This window comes from Gambusia affinis, linkage group LG19, assembly GCF_019740435.1.
Source record: "Gambusia affinis linkage group LG19, SWU_Gaff_1.0, whole genome shotgun sequence".
NCBI classification, from domain to species: Eukaryota; Metazoa; Chordata; class Actinopteri; order Cyprinodontiformes; family Poeciliidae; genus Gambusia; species Gambusia affinis.
In genome coordinates, this window is record NC_057886.1 from 24,244,142 (window position 1) to 24,264,127 (window position 19,986).

General features: G+C 45.3%; 2 protein-coding genes and 1 long non-coding RNA gene across 4 annotated transcripts; 2 read left to right on the forward strand and 1 right to left on the reverse strand.

The window, feature by feature from the left end:
* The first annotated feature begins 250 nt into the window (after positions 1-250).
* On the forward strand, positions 251-4,433 carry utp18 (UTP18 small subunit processome component). Its single transcript, XM_044099702.1, has 13 exons — positions 251-630; positions 1,172-1,320; positions 1,398-1,493; positions 1,904-1,968; positions 2,028-2,131; positions 2,211-2,336; positions 2,405-2,579; positions 2,657-2,757; positions 2,838-2,928; positions 3,011-3,134; positions 3,233-3,407; positions 3,480-3,622; positions 4,254-4,433. Exons 1-13 carry the CDS (start codon positions 412-414, stop codon positions 4,276-4,278), a joined length of 1,593 nt encoding a protein of 530 aa, XP_043955637.1. The 5' UTR covers positions 251-411; the 3' UTR covers positions 4,279-4,433.
* LOC122821619 lies at positions 1,171-6,726 on the reverse strand. 2 transcript variants are annotated; one of them, XR_006369042.1, is made up of 4 exons: positions 6,449-6,726; positions 6,039-6,347; positions 1,420-1,470; positions 1,171-1,309 (listed from the first exon to the last, which is right to left on the reverse strand). It is a non-coding gene; the product is annotated as an uncharacterized LOC122821619 (long non-coding RNA). The 2 variants fall into 2 exon arrangements; XR_006369041.1 differs by having other exon boundaries at positions 6,039-6,707.
* LOC122821615 (E3 ubiquitin-protein ligase TRIM39-like) lies at positions 5,773-18,844 on the forward strand. Its single transcript, XM_044099700.1, has 13 exons — positions 5,773-5,831; positions 11,119-11,254; positions 11,322-11,765; positions 13,125-13,229; positions 13,309-13,404; positions 14,404-14,637; positions 14,718-14,922; positions 14,992-15,081; positions 15,201-15,227; positions 15,744-15,770; positions 15,937-16,112; positions 17,544-17,699; positions 18,062-18,844. Exons 2-13 carry the CDS (start codon positions 11,147-11,149, stop codon positions 18,269-18,271), a joined length of 1,878 nt encoding a protein of 625 aa, XP_043955635.1. The 5' UTR covers positions 5,773-5,831; positions 11,119-11,146; the 3' UTR covers positions 18,272-18,844.
* The last annotated feature ends 1,142 nt before the right edge of the window (positions 18,845-19,986 follow it).

Here is a 19,986-nt window from a genome sequence, read left to right on the forward strand (position 1 = left end):
GGTCAAAGTGAAGGCAGTGGTCAGAGGCCACTCTTCAATAATAATAACAAGTAAAAGGAAAGAAGTTTGGTTATTGAAGCGTGGTTGTCTAGCTGTTGAAAAATCGAAAACTCAAGTCGAGGACATCATAGTGTGAATACTTTAACAGTTAAAAAAGGTTTCCACATACTGACGTCGTTTTCTTCAGGTAATTCTCTGCTTGAACGGATGGTGGCAGAGTTTCATTTCCCCCTTGTTTTTAGTGGCTCACTCCGGAAACACGTGATCGTGGTGAAGCGGAAAAACAGTTCCAGCACATGTGTTAAAAAACCTGCTTCATGTAGAGAAGGACCTAGAAATCAGCTCGTTTCTTCTGCGGGGCTTAAATCCTTTGGTTTCTGTAGGGACTTTGGTGCCGTCAGCAGGAGAAACATGGAGGACGAAAACGTTATCAAACTTCCGGTGACTGAGGATAAAATAACGGCGAAGAAGAGAGGCCGACCTCCGAAGTTCGACGCGGAGGAAGAGGAGCGGCTGCGGCAGAAGAACCTGAAGAGGCTGGCGGTTCTGGGAGAGGAGGACGACTCGGTGAAGCGGCTAGAGACGCTGGTGTTCGGAGCGGAGGAAGAGCTGCTGGAGAGGCTGGTGGAGGTGATGTTTAGCACCAGACTTCATTCAGAAAACAGTGAATTTAACTTTAATTCTCTTAAATGTCAAAACTACGTTCAAGTGTTATTTTTCTATAATAAAATCAACTTCTTGACATAACAAAATTGGCCCAGTTTAAAACTGTTTCTTAAGTAAAAATTACACGTTTAGTTGATGTTGACGCTGTTATGACTTCACCAGACCTCATTTAAAAATTACCAAAGTTTCAGAAGCTCACGCTTTTATAAATAAAACAACGTTTTACAGCAAACTGTGACAACTTATTAAAAATGTCATTCACTGCAGGAAAATTCGATTCAACTTTTTAATCACGAACTGCTTCTTTAATTTAATGTGAGGCTGCTTCAGGTCTTATCCTAGACTTCATTTGACTAATTTCGGTTAGACAGAAAATGTGTCTCAATGTTTAAAAATTCACAATGCTTTGGCTGTTTATAAGGTTCTTAATAATTCATCATCCACAGCAAAAGCATAGTTCTACACACAGGTAGAGTTCTTCAGCTTTAAATGTGTTTTATTGCAGGAGGATGAAGAGGAGCAGACCAGTGGCCTGCAGCTGGAGGATGAGGAGGGCAGAGGGGATGAAGACTCAGATGGGGAGGAAGAGCCTCGTCAGCAGCCGCAGCCCAGGAAAGCTGCCTGGGTGGACGAAGACGACGAGCTGGAGGAAGAGTAAGTACCAGTGAGGAAACACTTACTTCCTGTTTCCTTCTGTAACAAATTCAACAGCATCTGTCTGTCTGTGTCAGGGTGGACTTGAAGCACCGTTACCGTAGAAACCTGATGAAAGGAGATGCAGAGTCGGTCATGTCCAAGCAGAGGCTGCAGCAGAGGATGAAGGAGCAGTGAGTTACTATTACAAACAATAATAATGCAACAACACATTCTCAGATTTGATCAAACTTTAAGTTCTAATTAACATTTTACATTTTGAATATCCAAAATAAATAAAATGAATTAGACCAAGCAAAACTGTCCTTCAGAACATCAGACTGAAGACTTATCATCAGTTTTTGGTAGAAATAAATTGGTTAAAATGGAAACAATTGAGTTAGTTTTAATTTATCATGTGATTTATTGATTATATTTATTGATTCAACAGTTTCCTGTTGAATATGAGCTACAGGTTCATAAAATGTTCTAAAAACAACCTGGGACCGAGTCCAGGTCCGGGTGGATCACCTGAAGACTGCTTCTTAGACTCTTTATGATTTTCCATCCAAGAGTTGTAAATAAAAATGAATTTTGTTTTCAGGTTTCAGAAGTCGATGGGAGGAACTCCATCCTGGGCGCAGAGCAGCGACCAGAAGAAGAAGAAAGGTGAATCCATGTTAGCCTCCTGGTTCTGGTTCTGGTTCTGACTCTCTGTGATCCTGCAGCTCTTGATGAAGAAGAAGAGGAGGAGGAGGAAGAGGACGACCTTCTCAGGAGGACGGGGAACTTCGTGTCGTCTTCAGAGAGTCTTCCCAGCGGCGTCCTGAGGGTGAGTCTGAACGGTTCCGCCGCCGCCGAGGAATGGATCAGTTCCAGTTCTGATTCTGGTCCTGGTTCTGTGTCTCCAGATGAAGAAGTGTCTCCATGCCAACAGCGCCCGCCCCTCGGCTGACCGGCTCACCACGGTCCAGTTCCACCCGTCGGCGCAGGTCGTCATGACGGCGGGACTCGACCAGTCCGTCTCCCTCTTCCAGGTACGGCTCGCCTCCTGCGGCTCGGGGGTCAGAGGTCGCCGTGTGAGTCTAACCCAGCTCGTCTGCAGGTGGACGGGAAGACGAACCCGAAGATCCAGAGCGTCCACCTGGAGCGGTTCCCGGTCCACCAGGCCCGGTTCAGCCGGGACGGGCGGACGGTGATCGCCACCAGCCTGAGGAACAAGATGTTCTACCTGTACGACATGATGGAGGGCCGCGTGGCGCCGGTCCGCTCCGTCAGGGGTCAGTCCCCCACCGCCGCTGAGCCCTGCCGCTGAGGCTGACCTTTCACAATAAAAGCTTCTCTGTGTCGGGTTTAGGTCTGAGTGAAGCCAGAGTGAAGGACTTCTCTGTGTGTCCTGATGGGGGCGCTCTGCTGCTGACCGGGACCAACGGATACCTGCACATGCTCACGCTGAAGGTTCTTCTTCTGCTGCTGGTTCTTCTTCTTCTGTCAGTGACTGATCAGCTCAGCTTCTTCTTCTTCTTCTCTCCGCCCAGACCAATGAGATCGTCCGCAGCATGAAGATCAATGGTGATGTCAGCGGCGTGGCTTTCTGTCCCGACGGCAGCAAAGCCTTCGTGAACTCAGGTGAGTGTGTGACTCTGTGTGTGATGTCATCGCCCCCTGTGGGTCATGTGACTCTGTGTGTGATGTCATCACCTCGGTGCAGAGGAAGGCGAGGTGTTTGTGTGGGACGTTCGCAGCAGTCGGTGCCTCAGCCGGTTCATGGATGACGGCTGCGTGAAGGGGACGGCCATCGCCGCCTCGCCAGACGGACGCTACCTGGCCTGCGGGTAAGCCACGCCCACTCCCAGACCTGCTCTCTGATTGGCTGAGAGCACATTGTAATATGCTGACTGTCGGGTCATGTGATCCCTCCTCCATGCCTCAGCTCCCAGGCGGGCGTGGTGAACGTCTACTCCCAGGAGGCGTGTCTTAATTCGACCAACCCGAAGCCTCTTAGAGCGGTGATGAACCTGCTGACCTCAGCCACGTCTCTGACCTTTAACCCCACCTCTGAGATCTTGGCCGTTGCCTCGCGGGTGGAAGACGAAGCCGTGCGGCTGGTGAGCACCGGTTGCCGTGACGCTGGTTGCCGTGACGCGGCTGGTTGCTAACCTCCACCTGTCTCTGCTCAGGTCCACCTGCCCAGCCTCACTGTCTTCTCCAATTTTCCTGTGGCCAGTAGGAAGGTCGCTCACCGGGTCACCTGCTTGGACTTCTCGCCATGCAGCGGCTTCTTCTCATTGGCCAACAACAAAGGACACGCCCCCCTGTTCAGGTCAGCCAGCCAATCAACTCTTCTGGTTTCAAACTGTGAATATCTGAAGCATTTCCTGTGCAGCTGCAGCTTCTGGAGCACCATGGAGATGAGTGAGGACACCCACCAAACTGGAACCTTATGGTGGATTTAAAAGTTCTGTGGTGAACCAGTAACTAAACTCAAACATTAAACTCCAGGCAGCCAGGAATTCTGACTATCTGCGCTACCCCGTCAGATCGTCCTACCGTAGCACGGATAGATAGCTAGGTCCATCGGTCCGTGCTACCCGTCTAAAGCTGCTACCGTCATGTTGACAAACTACAGATAGTGGTAAATATATGGGATAGTTTTAGTGACTGAAGTGGAAGCTTAGCAGTTATGGTTAGCTTAGCATTGGAACAATTTCTATCCATGATGAAACCACAAGAAGATCACTTCCTGTATCTGAATATCCTACCAGTTTAAAATGAAAAGCTGTAGATGTTGCACTAATCCTTTTATCCTACCTGTTAAACACAGACGTGTTTGTAAGAATAAAACGGTTTCAAACAGAGGAAATGCCTTTTATTGGCATTAAAAATAGTTTTACTGTTTGATAAACTTTATGCTCACAAACAGCCACTTCCTCTGGGTCTGTGTTTGTGTTCAGGTTGCTGCACTACAAGGACTTCTGAAGAGACTCTGGACCAGAACCAGAACCTAACCAGAACCAGACTCAGTGATTCCTGAACACCTGAAGCCTGTCGGGTTTGGGTCAGTCGGTCCAACAGGAAACAGAACTCTGCCACTGGTTTTTATGTTTGGATTTATAAAAGGCTTTCTAACAGAACCAAGTCGACCCGTTTTGTTTTATTATGAAGTTTTTTCTCTCTTGATGTTTAAACTTAAATTATTTAATCAGAATTTTAACTTTAGATGAGAAAATCTTGGATTTTCCCAGAATAACCCCATTTCTCCTGATTGGGTGTCAGAGGTCATCTGTGGCCTCTGACCTCACGACCTTTTCCTGGAGAAGAGGAAGACCATGGCTGAAGATTCAATCTGCAGCTGATTTTGATCCGGTTGCAGAACATTAAACTAAAATGTGACGCTGATGAACCGGCAGCGTTCTGCTTCCTGGTCCAGAGCAAGCACGCGGCGACAGTGGACAGGAGCAACCAGTACAGAAAAAGAGAATCAACTTTACTCATTCACTGGGTGAAACACTTTAGATTAATTACACTCATTTTATTTGTTCATTTTGATGATTTTCTACTTCCAGTTGTTAAAAAACATTTAAAGTTATAATATTACATCAGTAAAATATTTCAAAACACGCATATGTCCTGAATGAAACACCTGATTAAAGGTTATTTTAAACCAACTAATGGGTTTTATTGGGATGGATGTTTTAATTTATTTAATCTACTGAACCTGAAAGGAGAGTAGTAGGAGAAGAAAGAGAGGAAACAGTTTCAGTGAGATGAATATTAATAACTTCAGTGATGTAAAATTCACTCTACACATCTACATTAAAAATCCACAAACGCAAAGAATCGGATCCGGTTGAAGTTCTGGGAATGAAATGGAGCAGAAAACAAAGACCTGAAGAAAGCAGCTGAGTTAACGTGGAAACGTGACTTCAGGACCTGAACTGTTTTTAAATTCACACAAATTAAACAATGAAATGTAACTATAAATTCTGAAAGTCTGGTTCTGTTCCTTAGTTCCAACAGAATATTAAGATGGACCGGATCAGCACCGGAACCAGTTCCAGTTCAGACCTCTGACTGCAGCTCTGCAGTTTTGGTTCTGGACGGGTTTAGACGGCTCTCGGTTTAACCGAAGGCTCTGATATCACCGGTTGCCATGACGATAAACTGATAAACTACTGATGTTTTCGGATTTCAAAGCTGCAGCCTGTGACGTCAGAGAAACCGCACTGAGCATGCTCAGAGCGCCGCGCCGGAGGAATGTTGTCCGTCCGGTCCGTTTTTTATTGCATCCAAATGTCAACACATGTATGGAATGGAAAAAGGTTGAACACGTCGGAGGTTACAGGAATAAAACCACCAGGTTTTTGACTCTTCCTGGGTGATCTGTGAATAAAACAGCATCAAACAGGTGCAGCAGGTGTCTCCACCCGCAGACTCACCTGGCCACTTTCTTCTAGCCCCGCCTCCCAATGACGTCACAGACCTGACTTTCAGGGTTTGGGGCAGAAACTGGACGAGTGGCAGAGGAGAAGGTAAGAAGCTGTTTCAGTTAAAGTGATTAAATTTAAAGTTTGTTTGCTGTTTCCGGTTAGCCTGCTTTAATTTGAGTGAAATTAAAAACCGTTTAGATATTTGGGTTTTTAAAACGAGGGTTCTGCTCAGCAGCCTGGTTCTGAATCAACCTCATTTCTGATGTCTGCTGGTTAAAATTAACTGCAGAAGCTTCAGCTGAAGCTCACCTGTGGCCCAGGTGAGCTGCTGGGAGGGAACAGGTAGAAGCTGCTCATCCGAGGTGATTCATGCGGAAACCTGCCGGGATTCCTGTCCGCCGACCCGGTCCATTCCTGAGGTCCTGCTCTGTTTGTCTCGGAGAGAAGGAGCTGCTGCAGCTTCAGGTCGGGTCCAGGTGTGACGGACCCGGTCTCCCTGTCAGGGGACTTCCCGGTTTTCCGGGGGAAATGACGTCACGTTAATGAGTTTTGGGAAGTTGAGGTTCCCGTTTTGTTCCCCTTTCTGCCTCCTGCAGGTCAGACGAGTTGGACCCGGTTCTGCTCAGGAACCACATTTAAATAAGGTCAAGAAGTATTTGCATGTAATCAGACTTATTCTGTTTCAGATTTTAAAAAAAACTTTCTCGGTCAAAAACAACCTGAAATAAGGTGAAACCTGGCCCTCCTCGCTGCTAGCTGCTAGCTGCTAGCATCAGCCCCGCGGTACTGAGAGCCATCAGGATGTCGGGCTTTGAGTTCTTTTGGGCCAGCTGTGGTTCTGGTTGCTAACCTAGTTCCTACAAAGTGCGTTTGTAAAGTTACACAGCCACATATTAATTAGGGTTAAATAGTCTGTTAGAGGAGAAAAAGGGGTTCACTTTTCAATCGTAATTTATAAATGTTAGCTTCAAGCTAAACTGTTAGCAAGTTAAATATTCAGCTAGTAAAAATATTAAATTTATAACCAGTAAATATTTACTGAAGAAGCTATATATATATATAAAGTGACAATATTTAGTTTGTAGGTAAGTAGTCAGCTTCCTCACTAAATATTTATCAAGCTAAATATTTATTTTGTAAACTAAATGTTATAAGCTATATGTTGGCAAGCAAAATCTTTGGTTTTATTTATTTCCTGATCCAATAAATAAAACCAGAAAAAAATATTATGCTAAACATTTAGCTTACTTACTAACCCAAATCATTGTTGCTAATTTCTGACTGGTTGCCATGGTGAGTCCCAACCTTTCTATGTACCTATGAAGGCTCTCTGGGCTCTGATTGGACAGAAAACAGGAAGTCCCCCCCACTGCAAGAAACAGAAACACCTTTGATTGGATGGAGAAACTGGTTAGATCCAGAAGGTTCTGGATGTTCCACCGGATCAGAACCATCAGTCTGAACTGAACGTTCTGGGGAAAAACTGGGATTGCAGAAAACCTGGAAATGGATCAGAATAACTGGGTTGGGTAAAGTCCAACTTCCTGAGACCTGGTTAGACCACGAATGATGGTTCTGATAGACCGGACGGCTGAGTTGTGCAGGTCCAAACTGGACCGGGTTCATCACTGCTGCAGCCTGAAACCCAGCATTTTTCAAATGTTGGCAGTTTTTTGTGAACTTCACAAACTTTTTTATTAATATTTTTGCTCATTTACACCTAAATGGTCATGTGGATCTGGGAGTTCCCAGTTCTCTGGTGGATAAGTTATTTTTTATTATATATTTACATTTATTTAAGGCGGCCTGCTGTGAATTTATTGGATTTTGCCTTAAAACTTAAAACCTTCAACTGATTTTATCAGTAAAAATATCCAAAACTTCACCTTTAACTTTTCAGTTCTGCTCTGCTCCATTGGTCCTTTACATCCGATCCCAACAAGGGGAGGGAACGCTGCTGCTGCCTTTGTTCTCTCTTGAACTTAAAACACAAAATAACTTTTATTTAACTCCTAACATCCTGAAGGTGAGGAGAGACAGGACGCTGCAACCGTCCGGCTCAGTGGACAGAAATAACCACTTCCGCTCTATCAGCCAATCAGCTTCCAGGGTTTCCAGTCACATGGCCTCGGAGCTGCAGGAAACTGGTCGGCTCCACCTCCACAGCTCAGCCCAGATGCTGAGTCATCACTTCTGCCTGAAGGATTTGTGACGTTAGCCTGGTTCCGCCCTCTTTTTCACCTGCTCACACCAGTTCAGGGGCCTCATGTATAAAACTGAAATTTTCACACTAAAACTTCAGAAAAATGTAGAAAAGTGCAACGCACTGATGACACCATTGTTTATGCATGAGACAAGAACAGAATTGTAGTCAGTGAAAAACTTCAGAACAGCCTGCAGAGATGATCATCATGGCTGAATGATTCCTGTTTAACTCTCAATACAAAGAAAACTAAATGAAGAAAACGTCATTAAGTCCTTGAATATCCTGATCAATGGGGACCTTATTGATCAGTATCGCAAGAGAAATATCTAGGAATAATTCTGGATGCTCAGTTAAATTATAGGAGCCATGTTGATAAAATCAGCAAAACTGTTGGATCAAATATAAACTGTTTTAAAATGATTAGAAACTGTTTAACTCTTCAGTGTGCAGAGATGTTTCTGAACTCAACGATGGTCTCATTTCTCCCAGAATCTGCTGTCTGGGTTCAGACCAGCCCGACTCCAACCGTTAGCATCTCTGTAATCAGGCTTTAAAGGTTTCATATCTAAAGCCAATCAGATTCCCTCACTGTCACATTTTGGCTAAATTTGGCAGTTTGGACTTTCCTGATTTTATAAATTATAATCTTTTAAAATGGATTTTTAAGTGTTTAAATGGATATGCACAAGAGCAACAGCAGATCTACTAGAGCAGCTTCAGATGAAAACCGTAAGGTTCCCTTTGAAGAACCACTTTTGCTCAAAGTGTCCGTGAGAGGATCTGCAGTTTGGAACTCACTTCCTGTTGATTTAAAGTCTGTAACCAGTTTTAGTACGTTGAAGAAACAAACAAAACTCTGGTTATGTCAAAAACAGAACTGTACCCATTTTTGAAGTTTCATGTTTCACTGTTTGTTTGTAGACGTCGTCAGCATCATGCTGTGCCATTTCAAATGATTATCACTTTAACTGTTAGAGGTACTTTTTTAAAAAAAGCCCATCTAGGGACAAGTGCTGCGAATTAGCTGTTGCTATTGCACTACGACCCAAACACAGGACTGCTGTTTAGTTCAGCTTGTCTAAGTAGATGTGTGTTTGTCTCTATCAAATAAACTCAAAAAACAAATTTAGAAAAGAAAACCCCGGATGCATAAAGCCGTGCTCACGTGGCTGCACACCGTTCCTTTATTCATCCTAACTTACAGGAAACAGCAGCTGCTGCTCCGCCTGTCGCCTCCATCAAAACATCTTCATGTAAATTAGTATAAATACCAGGAAGTCTGTCGCCACGTGAGGAGGTAACCATGGCAACGTCCTTGTTCGTAGCAGAATAAATATTTAGAAGGATAATAACTTTATATTTTATTTAAAAGGTGCTTTCAGGACACATAAGGTCACCTCACAAAAATAAGAAGATCTCCAAATAAACCATAAAGATCTTCCAGAGCAGCAGAGCGTTCAGCCGGGATTTAAATCTTCATCCTGAACCCAGGATGAAGTTACAATTACAGAGTCCAGATGATTTCACAGAGCGGGCGGCCGCAGCTGGACCGGTACCGGTACCGGTACCAGCTGTAAGTTCTGCTCAGAGCTCCAGGATGATCAGTCTGGATGAATCTAAACGCTGATAAACCAGCAGATCAATCTGATCAATCTGATCTCTGATCAATGGCTCCATGTTCTCCTCAGGTAGCGGCTCACCTGGATGCAGCTACTGATGGACCTGTGATTGTCTCCACACCTGATCAATAATCAAACTGTCTGATCAGCCCTGGTTTCTACAAATAGATTCATTCAGACCAGGAGTTTCATCTTTATGAGACTCAAACTGAGCAACATGATTGTTGACGTTGGACTGAGGTTTTCACATCCTTTATTTCTATTTTCTGTATTTTCTGTTGGCTTATTGTCTGAGGATAAACGGGTTCAGTTTTACTATTTAAATGATAAAATGTTCAAATCATAAATCATCGTCTTTGATGCTTCCTGGTCTAAATAACTGAATGTCGTCAGGTTTCTGTGGATTCAGTGAGTTTTGACTCTTTGCAGTTTATTATTGTCCACAGATAAAGTTTATGTTACTGCCACACATTTTCATGCAAGAGAAAAACTGTGTGTATTTATTTAAAGTTAATCTTAATACATGCCGACTTGTGCATAAAGTTTGACGCTGCACATTTCTTGTGCGTACGGCGCTTTAACGTGAGGCTCCAGGTGCAGGAGTCAGTCAGTCCTGCTGTGGCTGTTCCAGTCCTGGTTTCCAGGTGCAGTGTGACCTTTGAACTTTCTACCTGATGGGTTCTGGGTTCAAGGTGATGTTCAAACCTGGTCCAGTTCTAGTCCCAACCCGGTTCGTTCCCGGTCTGAGTAACCAGAAGCCGTTACTCAAACAGTCAAAAATAAGCAGCAACATTTTGGGTTACAGGGAAGAACATCATTTTCAGTCATATTTTTATTCATTAATCTGTAAATATCAGTTTCAAACTAAATATTTAATTAGCAAGCCAAATACTTTTTTCCCCCTCCAGGGGTCTTTTTGTGGCTCTAGTGTCTCTTATATGACAGCAGGCTGACAGGAAACGGGAAGGAAGAGATGCGGCAAACGTCACCGGGTCCGGGAATCGAACCCATGACGGCCGCGTCGAGGACTCAAGGCCTCCAAATGTGGGTTGCGCTGTCCCCTACGCCACCACAGCACGCCCAGCAAGCTAAATACTTAGCTCTACATTAAATGTATAGTTAATTAATGGTAAAGTAATACTAAAACACAAACTTCAAATTATATTTGCCCTTGAAAGACTACAATCTACGAGCTCCATGTCGTATCTGTCTTGTACTCTACTGTCTTTCTTTCTTTGTTTAAAAAATAGTTACAAAAATAAAACGGAGAATGTGAAGTGAGGAACTGAAAATGCTGCACATCAAAATAAGAGCATGAATATAAATGTCTAACTACTTGAAGAATCCTTTATTTTATAACCAAAATAAAACACATTAGCAGAACCGTGTCACTGCGTCTGAACTGAATGAACAGGAACTGTGATGGTTCATGTTCATGATTCCTTGTTTTCTTTCGTTTTGACTGAACGAGGAGTTAATTGGTCTAAATGTAAAGACTGATGTGAACTGGGCCAGAGAGCAGAGCTGGTCCAGTTCTGGTCCAGAACTCGTTTCTCCTCCACAGCTCGGTTCTGACCAGCGGCTCTTTAAAGATGGCGGAGGCACCAGAACTGTTCTCAGAGCAGGAGCTGACCTGCTCCATCTGCCTGGATCTGTTCACTGACCCGGTTTCTACTCCCTGCGGACACAACTTCTGCCAGGTAACACCCTCCTGATGCCCTCAGGGCGCCACTGTCTGACTGACCTTTGACCTCTGTGTCCCTGCAGGCGTGCATCGGCGGGTACTGGGCGTCCAGCTCGGTCTGCACCTGTCCTCTGTGTAAGCGGCAGTTTGACGAGCGTCCCCAGCTCAGCATCAACAAGGTCTTTGCTCTGATAGCCGATAAATTCAAGCAGACGCGTTACGGCGCCACGGGGTTCTCGGCGCCAGTGGGGAACGGCTCGCTGGACGCCATGGAGGACGGCCGGAGCACCAACCCGTTCCTGTCGCCGCTCCCGGCGCCGGCGGCCCCGGAAGACATGGTGTGGTGTGACGTCTGCTCTGGGGTGAAGCAGCCGGCCGTCAGCTCCTGCCTCACCTGCACCGCATCCTACTGCAGCGAACACCTGCAGCCGCACTACAACACCGCCTTCTACGCCAAGCACCCGCTGCTGGACCCCCAGGAGGCCCTCAGGGGCCGCACCTGCTCCACACACCGCCGCCTGATGGAGGCAAGCAGCAAACCTAACCTTCAGGATCAGGGCGATCCAGATGCTCCAGACCAGCTGGGTTCATACTGGGATCACATTGGGATCACACTGGGATCATACTGGGATCACACTGGGATCACATTGGGATCACACTGGGATCATACTGGGATCACACTGGGTTCATACTGGGATCATACTGGGATCACACTGGGATCACACTGGGTTCATACTGGGATCACACTGGGATCATACTGGGATCACTGGGATCACACTGGGTTCACGCTGGGATCATACTGGGATCACGCTGGGATCATACTGGGATCACACTGGGATCATACTGGGATCACACTGGGATCACACTGGGTTCATACTGGGATCACACTGGGTTCATACTGGGATCACACTGGGATCATACTGGGATCACACTGGGATCACACTGGGATCATACTGGGATCACACTGGGATCACACTGGGATCATACTGGGATCATACTGGGATCACACTGGGATCACACTGGGTTCACACTGGGTTCATACTGGGATCACACTGGGATCACACTGGGTTCATACTGGGATCATACTGGGATCATACTGGGATCACACTGGATCATACTGGGATCATACTGGGATCACACTGGGATCACACTGGGTTCATACTGGGATCACACTGGGATCACACTGGGTTCATACTGGGATCACACTGGGATCACACTGGGATCATACTGGGATCACACTGGGATCACACTGGGTTCACACTGGGTTCATACTGGGATCATACTGGGATCACACTGGATCATACTGGGATCACACTGGGATCACACTGGGATCATACTGGGATCATACTGGGATCACACTGGGATCACACTGGGTTCATACTGGGATCATACTGGGTTCATACTGGGATCATACTGGGATCACACTGGGATCATACTGGTATCACACTGGGATCATACTGGGATCACACTGGGTTCATACTGGGTTCATACTGGGTTCATACTGGTCTGCTGGGCACAATTAGATCTCCTGTGTTTCCAGACTTTGCTTCCAGGAATTGTTCCAGCCTGAAATGCTGAAGTGGATCATTTTAGCCTCAATAAGTTGAAGCTGAAGAGAACTTTTATAAAAGATGTTACAAAAAGTTTAAATCATTCTACCGAGCTGCAGCTAGCATAGCCTGTCGTTAATGCTTAGACTAGTTAGCATAGCCACCGCTGACGGGGATAAACTGATTTCCTGTAACGGTAATTCTTTCTCCTCAATGTTCACTTGCCTTCACTGACTGTCCGTGTCTGTCTGCAGTGTCTTGTCTCCATGTTGTCCTGCTGAATGTCTTTGGGTGGAGACTGGAGGACATTCAACCTCACTGTCTCTTTGTCTCCAGGTCTACTGTAAGACATGTCAGCGCTGCATCTGCGCCATCTGTGTCCTGCAGGATCATCGCACTCACAAAACTGTCTCTGTCCAGACTGAGAGACTCAGCAAACAGGTAGAGAGGACAGAACTTGCCTCCTGCTAGAGTCCGGCTAGCTCTGCAGGTTCTTCATCATGTCAGTGTTTGTGTTCAGAAACTGGTGGCGAGGACAGAGCAGGAGATCCTGAACCGCATCAAAGAGAAGGAGATCCTTCTGAGCGACCTGAAGAGGAAGCTGGAGTCCGTGCAGGTCCGGTTCGCCTCACATTATTCAGCTCTAATGATTCTGGTCCATTCCTCCATTCTCCATGGTTCCCATCAAGCAGTTGAACTCTCCCATAGTGCAGCAAATAATTGAACATTTCAGCAAAATCTTTATTGAAGAACTGCATGCCAAAATTTAAGATGGCAGCCATTTTTCAAGATGGCCTCTATTGTTGTCATAGAAGTTTTGTTCTACAATTGTCAATTAGATGAAAGTGTTTGGTGTCAATCAGAGACCATAGAAATAAGATTTATTTTCTTGTGTGATCTTGTTTCCTTTTTCTGTTGGACATTTTTCAAAATGGTTGCTATGGAGAATTTGTTTATACTAAGATCTTCAGTAGGTATAGCCAGCGGTGAGCACAGCTAACCAAAACGTTTGTTTCACTAATTCAATAAATAAGAATCTTAGCTCTGCTTCCGCTAAACCGCTAAACACAGAAACTTAGTAGAAGCTAACGCTAGACGCTAAACACATAAGCAATTGGTTTAAGCTAATGCTATGCTGCTAAACTGCTTAACACAGAAAAAAATGGTGGAAACTAACATTAACCATTAAGGCAAGTGTCTCAGTCTGTGTCACGTTTTCATCTCCTTCCTGTTAGCCACTGGTGTGAGACTCGTTAACAGCAAAGTTCAGTTTGCAATTTTTCTACATATTATTATTTTAAAGTGAATACAATGACCAAAGTTGAAAACATCTGATGCAACAAAGTTCATCCAAGTCATGAACATTGGGAACATTTTATGACAATAATTGGTTTAAAAGACTCATCCTGAAATTCAAGTGGCTAATGGGAACATGCTAATGTTTATGCTTTTATCTGGGTTGAGAGATTTTTACGGTAATATGCGGCACAACTTTGATGCTCAGCATCAGCAGTTCTTCAGACTTTCTGAAGGTCTTTTCTGCTTACTCTGGACCGGGTCAGAACATCCTAGTGAAGTTCAGTCAGTGAAAAGGTTCTGTCTGTTTTGGTCTCAGAACTATGCAGACAAAGAGCGAGGCGATGTCGAGCACCTTCTGGATGAAGTGTCCGCCTCGCTGGTCCGGATCCGGACTCAAGTGGTGGGTGGGATCCAAAACCAGCTGGAGGCTGTGACGTCGAAGGGGGAGGCCATGGTGCACCGCCTGGAGGCGGAGCTTAGCCAGCTGACTGACAGAAGGGCCACGCTGGAGGTCCAGGCCATCAGTCAGGATCACATCAGCTTCCTACAGGTAACAGTTGATCGGCCGGCGTTGGAGGTGTCACAAGTAAAAGACTTCTTTGCCTTCTTCTCTTCTTCTCCTCGTCTCAGAGCTTTGAGGAGGCCGTGGCTCCACTGGATGAAAAGAAACACGATGAGGCCGATGAAGAGGCCGAGTTGTCCCTTCACTTCCACCTGGATGACGTGAAGAGCAGTCTGTCCGACGTCAAGATCAAGGTAGACGAAATCTGGATGGGAGAGATCCGCCCGAGGGCCTCCAGGGGTTCTAGAGGCTCCAGAGACTCCAAAGACTCCTGTAAGTCAAACATTCATGAAGAATGGACCTCCAGGTGAGAGGTCAGAGTCTGAACGGCCTCTGTTCCAGTTCCACCAGGTGACCTGATGGCGGCCGAGAGCATGATGAGTCTGAGAGGAAGCAAGTCGACTCTGAGGATGAGTCAGTGGTCTCTGAAAGGTGAGACCAGAGACAAGTGTCATAGGTCAGGGTCAGGCCTGACCTTCCTGCAGTGGCTGCACAAATAAAGTCCTTATATTACTGGAGATGTTTCAGTTTTGTTCTGTTTCCCCCCTCAGACATAAAGAAGAGTAAGCATGTTACAGGTACGTAGATTCAACCGTTTTACATTTGTTCAAGTTGGACTTCATCTTGACATCCAGAAAATCTGTTGACAGTCATCCCACTGAGATTGTTGGATTATTACTGCAATACACGGATTACAGCTAATAATCCTTGATTTGAACTTTAGAGAACATGAGAAATCGACTGTGTGTCGGTTCATCAGTCTGAGCTGAAACAGCCATGCAGACCTCAAGGGTTTTTAGATCCAGACCCGGATGAGGCTCTGGTTGGGATTCAAACCCAGGACCTTCTTGCTGTACGCCAATGGAGAAGACGACTGCTCCACCACCAGGAAATATCAGCTTGACCTAAAACTCCTCAAGCTGTTCTATTTTAAGAGACAAATTGATCAAACTGTCCTCTGCAGGTTCTCAGTCCACATGAGTTGTTTTGGTCACCAAATCATCCGGTGCTCCAATCAGTGCTCTGGAGAATAAAGGAAGGTCATTTCTGCATTGGAGTTTTTCTTCTCAATGTTCTTCTTTGTTCTGTTTTAGGACTGAAGAAAGCCCGGGCCTACATAGGTGAGCTGTACCTCAGATCATTGACCTCTGTTTGATCTTATGGCTGAAAGGCAGAGATGTTCTCCGAGACAGAACTGTTCCTTTCTGTTCAGTCTGAACATTGCTGCTGGACGTCAGCCAGCTGAAACCTGAATGTATTTCCACATATCATCCTGTGCTTCTTCAGAGGATGTGACGCTGAACCCGGTGACAGCGTACCCATTCCTGATCCTGTCAGAAGACAGGAAGCAGCTGAAGAGAGGAGAGAAGCTGCAGTTTTTCAGGAACAGCCATCACCGATTTGACGTCTGGTCTTGTGTCATCGCCAAGGAAGGGTTTAGCTCTGGGCGTCACTACTGGGAGGTTAGTCAGGATCTTGTTTTGTTTGGCATCGGAGTGGCGCTTACATTCATTTTACTGATTTAGTTGTTGCTGACAATGAGGTAGATGTTGGGTGGCTCGTTTCCATTGACTGGTGTGGCACAGTTCGGTGACTTTCGGTACGCTATTTTGCCTGTTTTTGTAATGGGAATTCCTGGGCTCCCTTCAGTTGTAGGTCCAAAGGACAATGGTACAGTACAGTTAGTCGCACAGCACAGTCCATTGATTGGGGGATGGGAAAAACAACACAGCAGTGCATCATGTTTGTTATTGTACTGGTACTGATGGCATCATGTTAGGTGTTTGGGTTTAACCACGTCTGTCCAGTGAGAGTCCTGCTAGTGGTGGAAACACTCTCCTGAACATGGTGGACTGTAAAATAGCGTACTGGACTGCATTGACCAGTACCGCGCAGTGAAAACAAGGCAAACTATCAGGATGTTGGGGGCGTGCTCTGGTGGCGTAGAGGGTAGCGCGCCCCACGCTTGGAGGCCCTCGGTCCTCAACGCGGCCGTCGCGGGTTCGATTCCCGGACCCGACGACATTTGCCGCATGTCTTCCCCCCTCTCCTTCCCCCTTTCCTGTTGTATAAGGGACACTAGAGCCCACAAAAAGACCCCCTGGTGGGGAAAAAAAAACAACTATCAGGATGTTGTAGAGGCCACTGGAAGATCCAAGTTTAAAGCTTTTCTTATGTTTGGAATTTTTTCATGGTTTGAGATGTTTGGAGATAAAGGATCTAGATGAGGATCAGGCTTCTTCTCCTCCTTCAGGAGGAAGGTCAGGATTTCAATGTTTATGACTCTTACTTTGTAGGGGATCCTGGTCAGGTGTTAAATGTGGATGGGATCAGGATGCGGATTAACAGGTGGCCAAGGTGAGGGTGATGGTCCTCTGTTTGGTCTGTCTCTTCATAGAGGTCAGGATTTTATCAAAGAAACACAAACATTTGAGTCTGTTCTAGTTCTGCATTGATCTGGTTGAGGATGAGAGTCTTGTTGAGGGTTAAAGTCTTGTTCTGTGACAGGATGAGGGTCAGGATCTTACCTTTTTGGAGGTCAAAGGGTTGGGCTCTTAAATAATGTGAGATCTTGGTGGTCTTAAAATCAAGGTGATAGTTACGCTGTTTTGCAGGTCCAGCTCTCGTTGAGAACTAGTGGCATCTTCTAATGGATCTGTTTGTAAGTCTGGGTTTTGTAGAGGAGTCCTCAGTCTGCTGATGTTGTGGAGATCTGGTTGAGGATCTGAGTTTCTTTCAGGGGTTTTTCTTATTTGGAATCAAGGAATCTCTGGATCTGATGATCCCTGGTGGGAGGCCAAGGATCAGGACCTGGTGGAAAGTCAAGGTTTCTTCACAGGGTTGGTCAACAGAACCAGAACTTGCTTTAATAGACCCTGCTTTTTGTCTTGCAGGTTTCTGTGGGGGAGAACAAGGACTGGAAACTGGGTGTGGTCAGTGAGTCGGCCCAGAGAAAAGGCCTGTTTGACATGAGTCCCACAAACGGATACTACGCCATCTGGTGGTGCGGCAGCCAGCTGAGGGCGCTCACTGCCCCGCCTCTGACCAAGGTCTATGATAGCGCCATTTCTGAAGTTAAACAGTCAAAAATTAGTTAGAAAGCTAGATGTTTAGCTTCTACTCTAAACATGGTCTGGAAATTAAATATTTGCCAAGAAGGAAAATAATCAGTAAATATATAGATTGCTAATGAAGCATTAGCAAGCTAAACTAGCTTGACACTGACATTTATAAATGAGTAAACATGGTGAAAATATGACTTTGAAATCTGAACACCCATTCTCCTCTTATGACAGGCTAGTAAACCCAAATATTGCTGTTATATTTGACTGAAACTTTGAATACCTGAATCCAACTGAGAATGAATGTTTGAAAGCTGACAACAGAAACTCACGCTGTCTCCGCCCTGCAGGTGAAAGGTCACCACCCGAAGCTGCGACAGGTGGGCATCTTCCTGGACGTGGATGAGGGTCAGGTCTCCTTCTACAACGTCAAGTCAGGAACGGAGATTTACAGCTTCCACACAAACACAGAGTTCACCGAGAGAATGTTTCCTCTGCTCGGCACCGGAGACAAGGAGGTTCCTCTGATCCTGGCCACCGCCCAGCATCACCCCGCCTGAGGGGAACCGGGCCTGGACCAGAATCGGGCTCTGACTTTAGGGATGGGTGAAGGAAGAGCTAGATCTCCTGCAGGATTTGGAGGTTTACCGCAGATGAACCGACAGGATTCTCAGATAGAGGAGCCGTTTCCTCCTTTAAGACGATTATGTAATAATATATTAGATGTAGTGATTTATAAGTTAAAACGAATGAGTTATGTACATAGTTATGTAGAGGCACAGCTGTCAAACTCCAGTCCTGGAGGGCTGCTGTCCTGCAGCTTTTAGATGTTCCTCTGCTGCAGCACCTGAACAGAATAATGAGGTCATTAAGGCTCTGAGAACTGATCCACACCAGAAGGTCATGAAGCCGTTTCATTCCAGTGGTTTATCTAAAACCTGCAGGGCGGCGACTGGAGGACTGGAGTTTGACATGTAGAGGCACAGAGTTTGTAGTTTATGAAGCCAATCTGTGAAGATCTTAAGATTCTAATGGAAATACTTGGATGGTATTATGGTGGAAATGTGGAGTTTTTCTTACTTTAATAATAAAATATGGGAGAAAAAACCTGTGGCAATAAACAATATGTCTTTATAAGATACAGAATAATCAGTTGTTTTAGAGCTCTAGTTTTGTAAATGAATTGATTTGGTTTTGTCGTTATTTGCATAAGGAAGCAGTTCTTACAGCAGATCTGAGTTGGAAAAGGCTGGAAGGATTTCCCTGTGGCTCAGAGAATAAACTTTAAAATATTTTAATTTAGAAATCAAAGATCAACCTTCAGACCGCTCAGGTCCTGGTTCTGGTTCTGCTCTGCATCAGAACCAGAACCAAATATGGAGAAGCAGCATTCAGCTTCTATGAACCACAGATCTGGAACAAACTTCCAGAAAATTGTAAACAAAACAGCCGAAACCCAGAGTCCCTTTAAATCCAGACTAAACCGTTTAGAGTTGGTTTGGTTAGTAACTGGATTATAGATTAATTCTAGTCTGAATTATATTTTTTATTGCTTCTTTTTATTTTGCCACTATAAAGTTTTTATTATGTAAAAACACTTTAAACTGCACCGTTGATGAAACCTGCTTTACACATTCATTAGATCATTGGTTTGAGGAGAAACACTGCCCCCTGCGGACGGAGGCCAGAATTACACGGTCATCCAGTCAAACTGTCCTGTACCAACAGGCTGAAGGGACGAAGCCATGAGGGGACACAAACCGTTTCTGGAGACTAAAGAGAGTGTTTGGACATGACCACCATCCTAACTGAAGTATGGGAGAGGCAGCATCATGCTGTGGGGCTGTTTTGCTCCAGGGGGATCTGGTGCACTACATCAGTGTTTCTCAATTCCAGTCCTCAGGCCCCCTGTCTGCATGTTTTAGGTGTTTCCCTTCTGCCACACACCTGGATTGAATCTTTGGGTGATTAACAGGCTCCTGCAGGACTTGGTGGCTGCAGAAGATGTCATGCTGTTGAATCAGCTGTTCTGCTGTAGAGGCACATCTAAAACATGCAGGCAGGGGGACCTGAGGTCTGGAACTGGGAAACACTGCACTACATAACATTGATTTATTACAAGCCTGACCCATTTCTACTGGTTCTATCACGTATGGATGAGAATTTGTGACCTGAGGTGTATGTTAACTTCAGATTTTAAGGTAATAAATACATCTGTAAGTTTTTATCATCATTTAGGCTTTTAGCAAATAGAAATAATTTCAGTAATTTTGAC

Excerpts from the sequence above, each read along its gene's own strand:
- utp18 (XM_044099702.1), top strand. The coding sequence starts at position 412 with ATGGAGGACGAAAACGTTATCAAACTTCCGGTGACTGAGGATAAAATA. Across the intron at positions 1,494-1,903 it reads CAGCAGAGGATGAAGGAGCA|GTTTCAGAAGTCGATGGGAG; the intron begins GTGAGTTACTAT and ends TTTTGTTTTCAG. Across the intron at positions 2,758-2,837 it reads TGCACATGCTCACGCTGAAG|ACCAATGAGATCGTCCGCAG; the intron begins GTTCTTCTTCTG and ends CTCTCCGCCCAG.
- LOC122821615 (XM_044099700.1), top strand. The coding sequence starts at position 11,147 with ATGGCGGAGGCACCAGAACTGTTCTCAGAGCAGGAGCTGACCTGCTCC. Across the intron at positions 15,228-15,743 it reads GAAGAGTAAGCATGTTACAG|GACTGAAGAAAGCCCGGGCC; the intron begins GTACGTAGATTC and ends GTTCTGTTTTAG. Across the intron at positions 16,113-17,543 it reads CTGGGCGTCACTACTGGGAG|GTTTCTGTGGGGGAGAACAA; the intron begins GTTAGTCAGGAT and ends TTTGTCTTGCAG.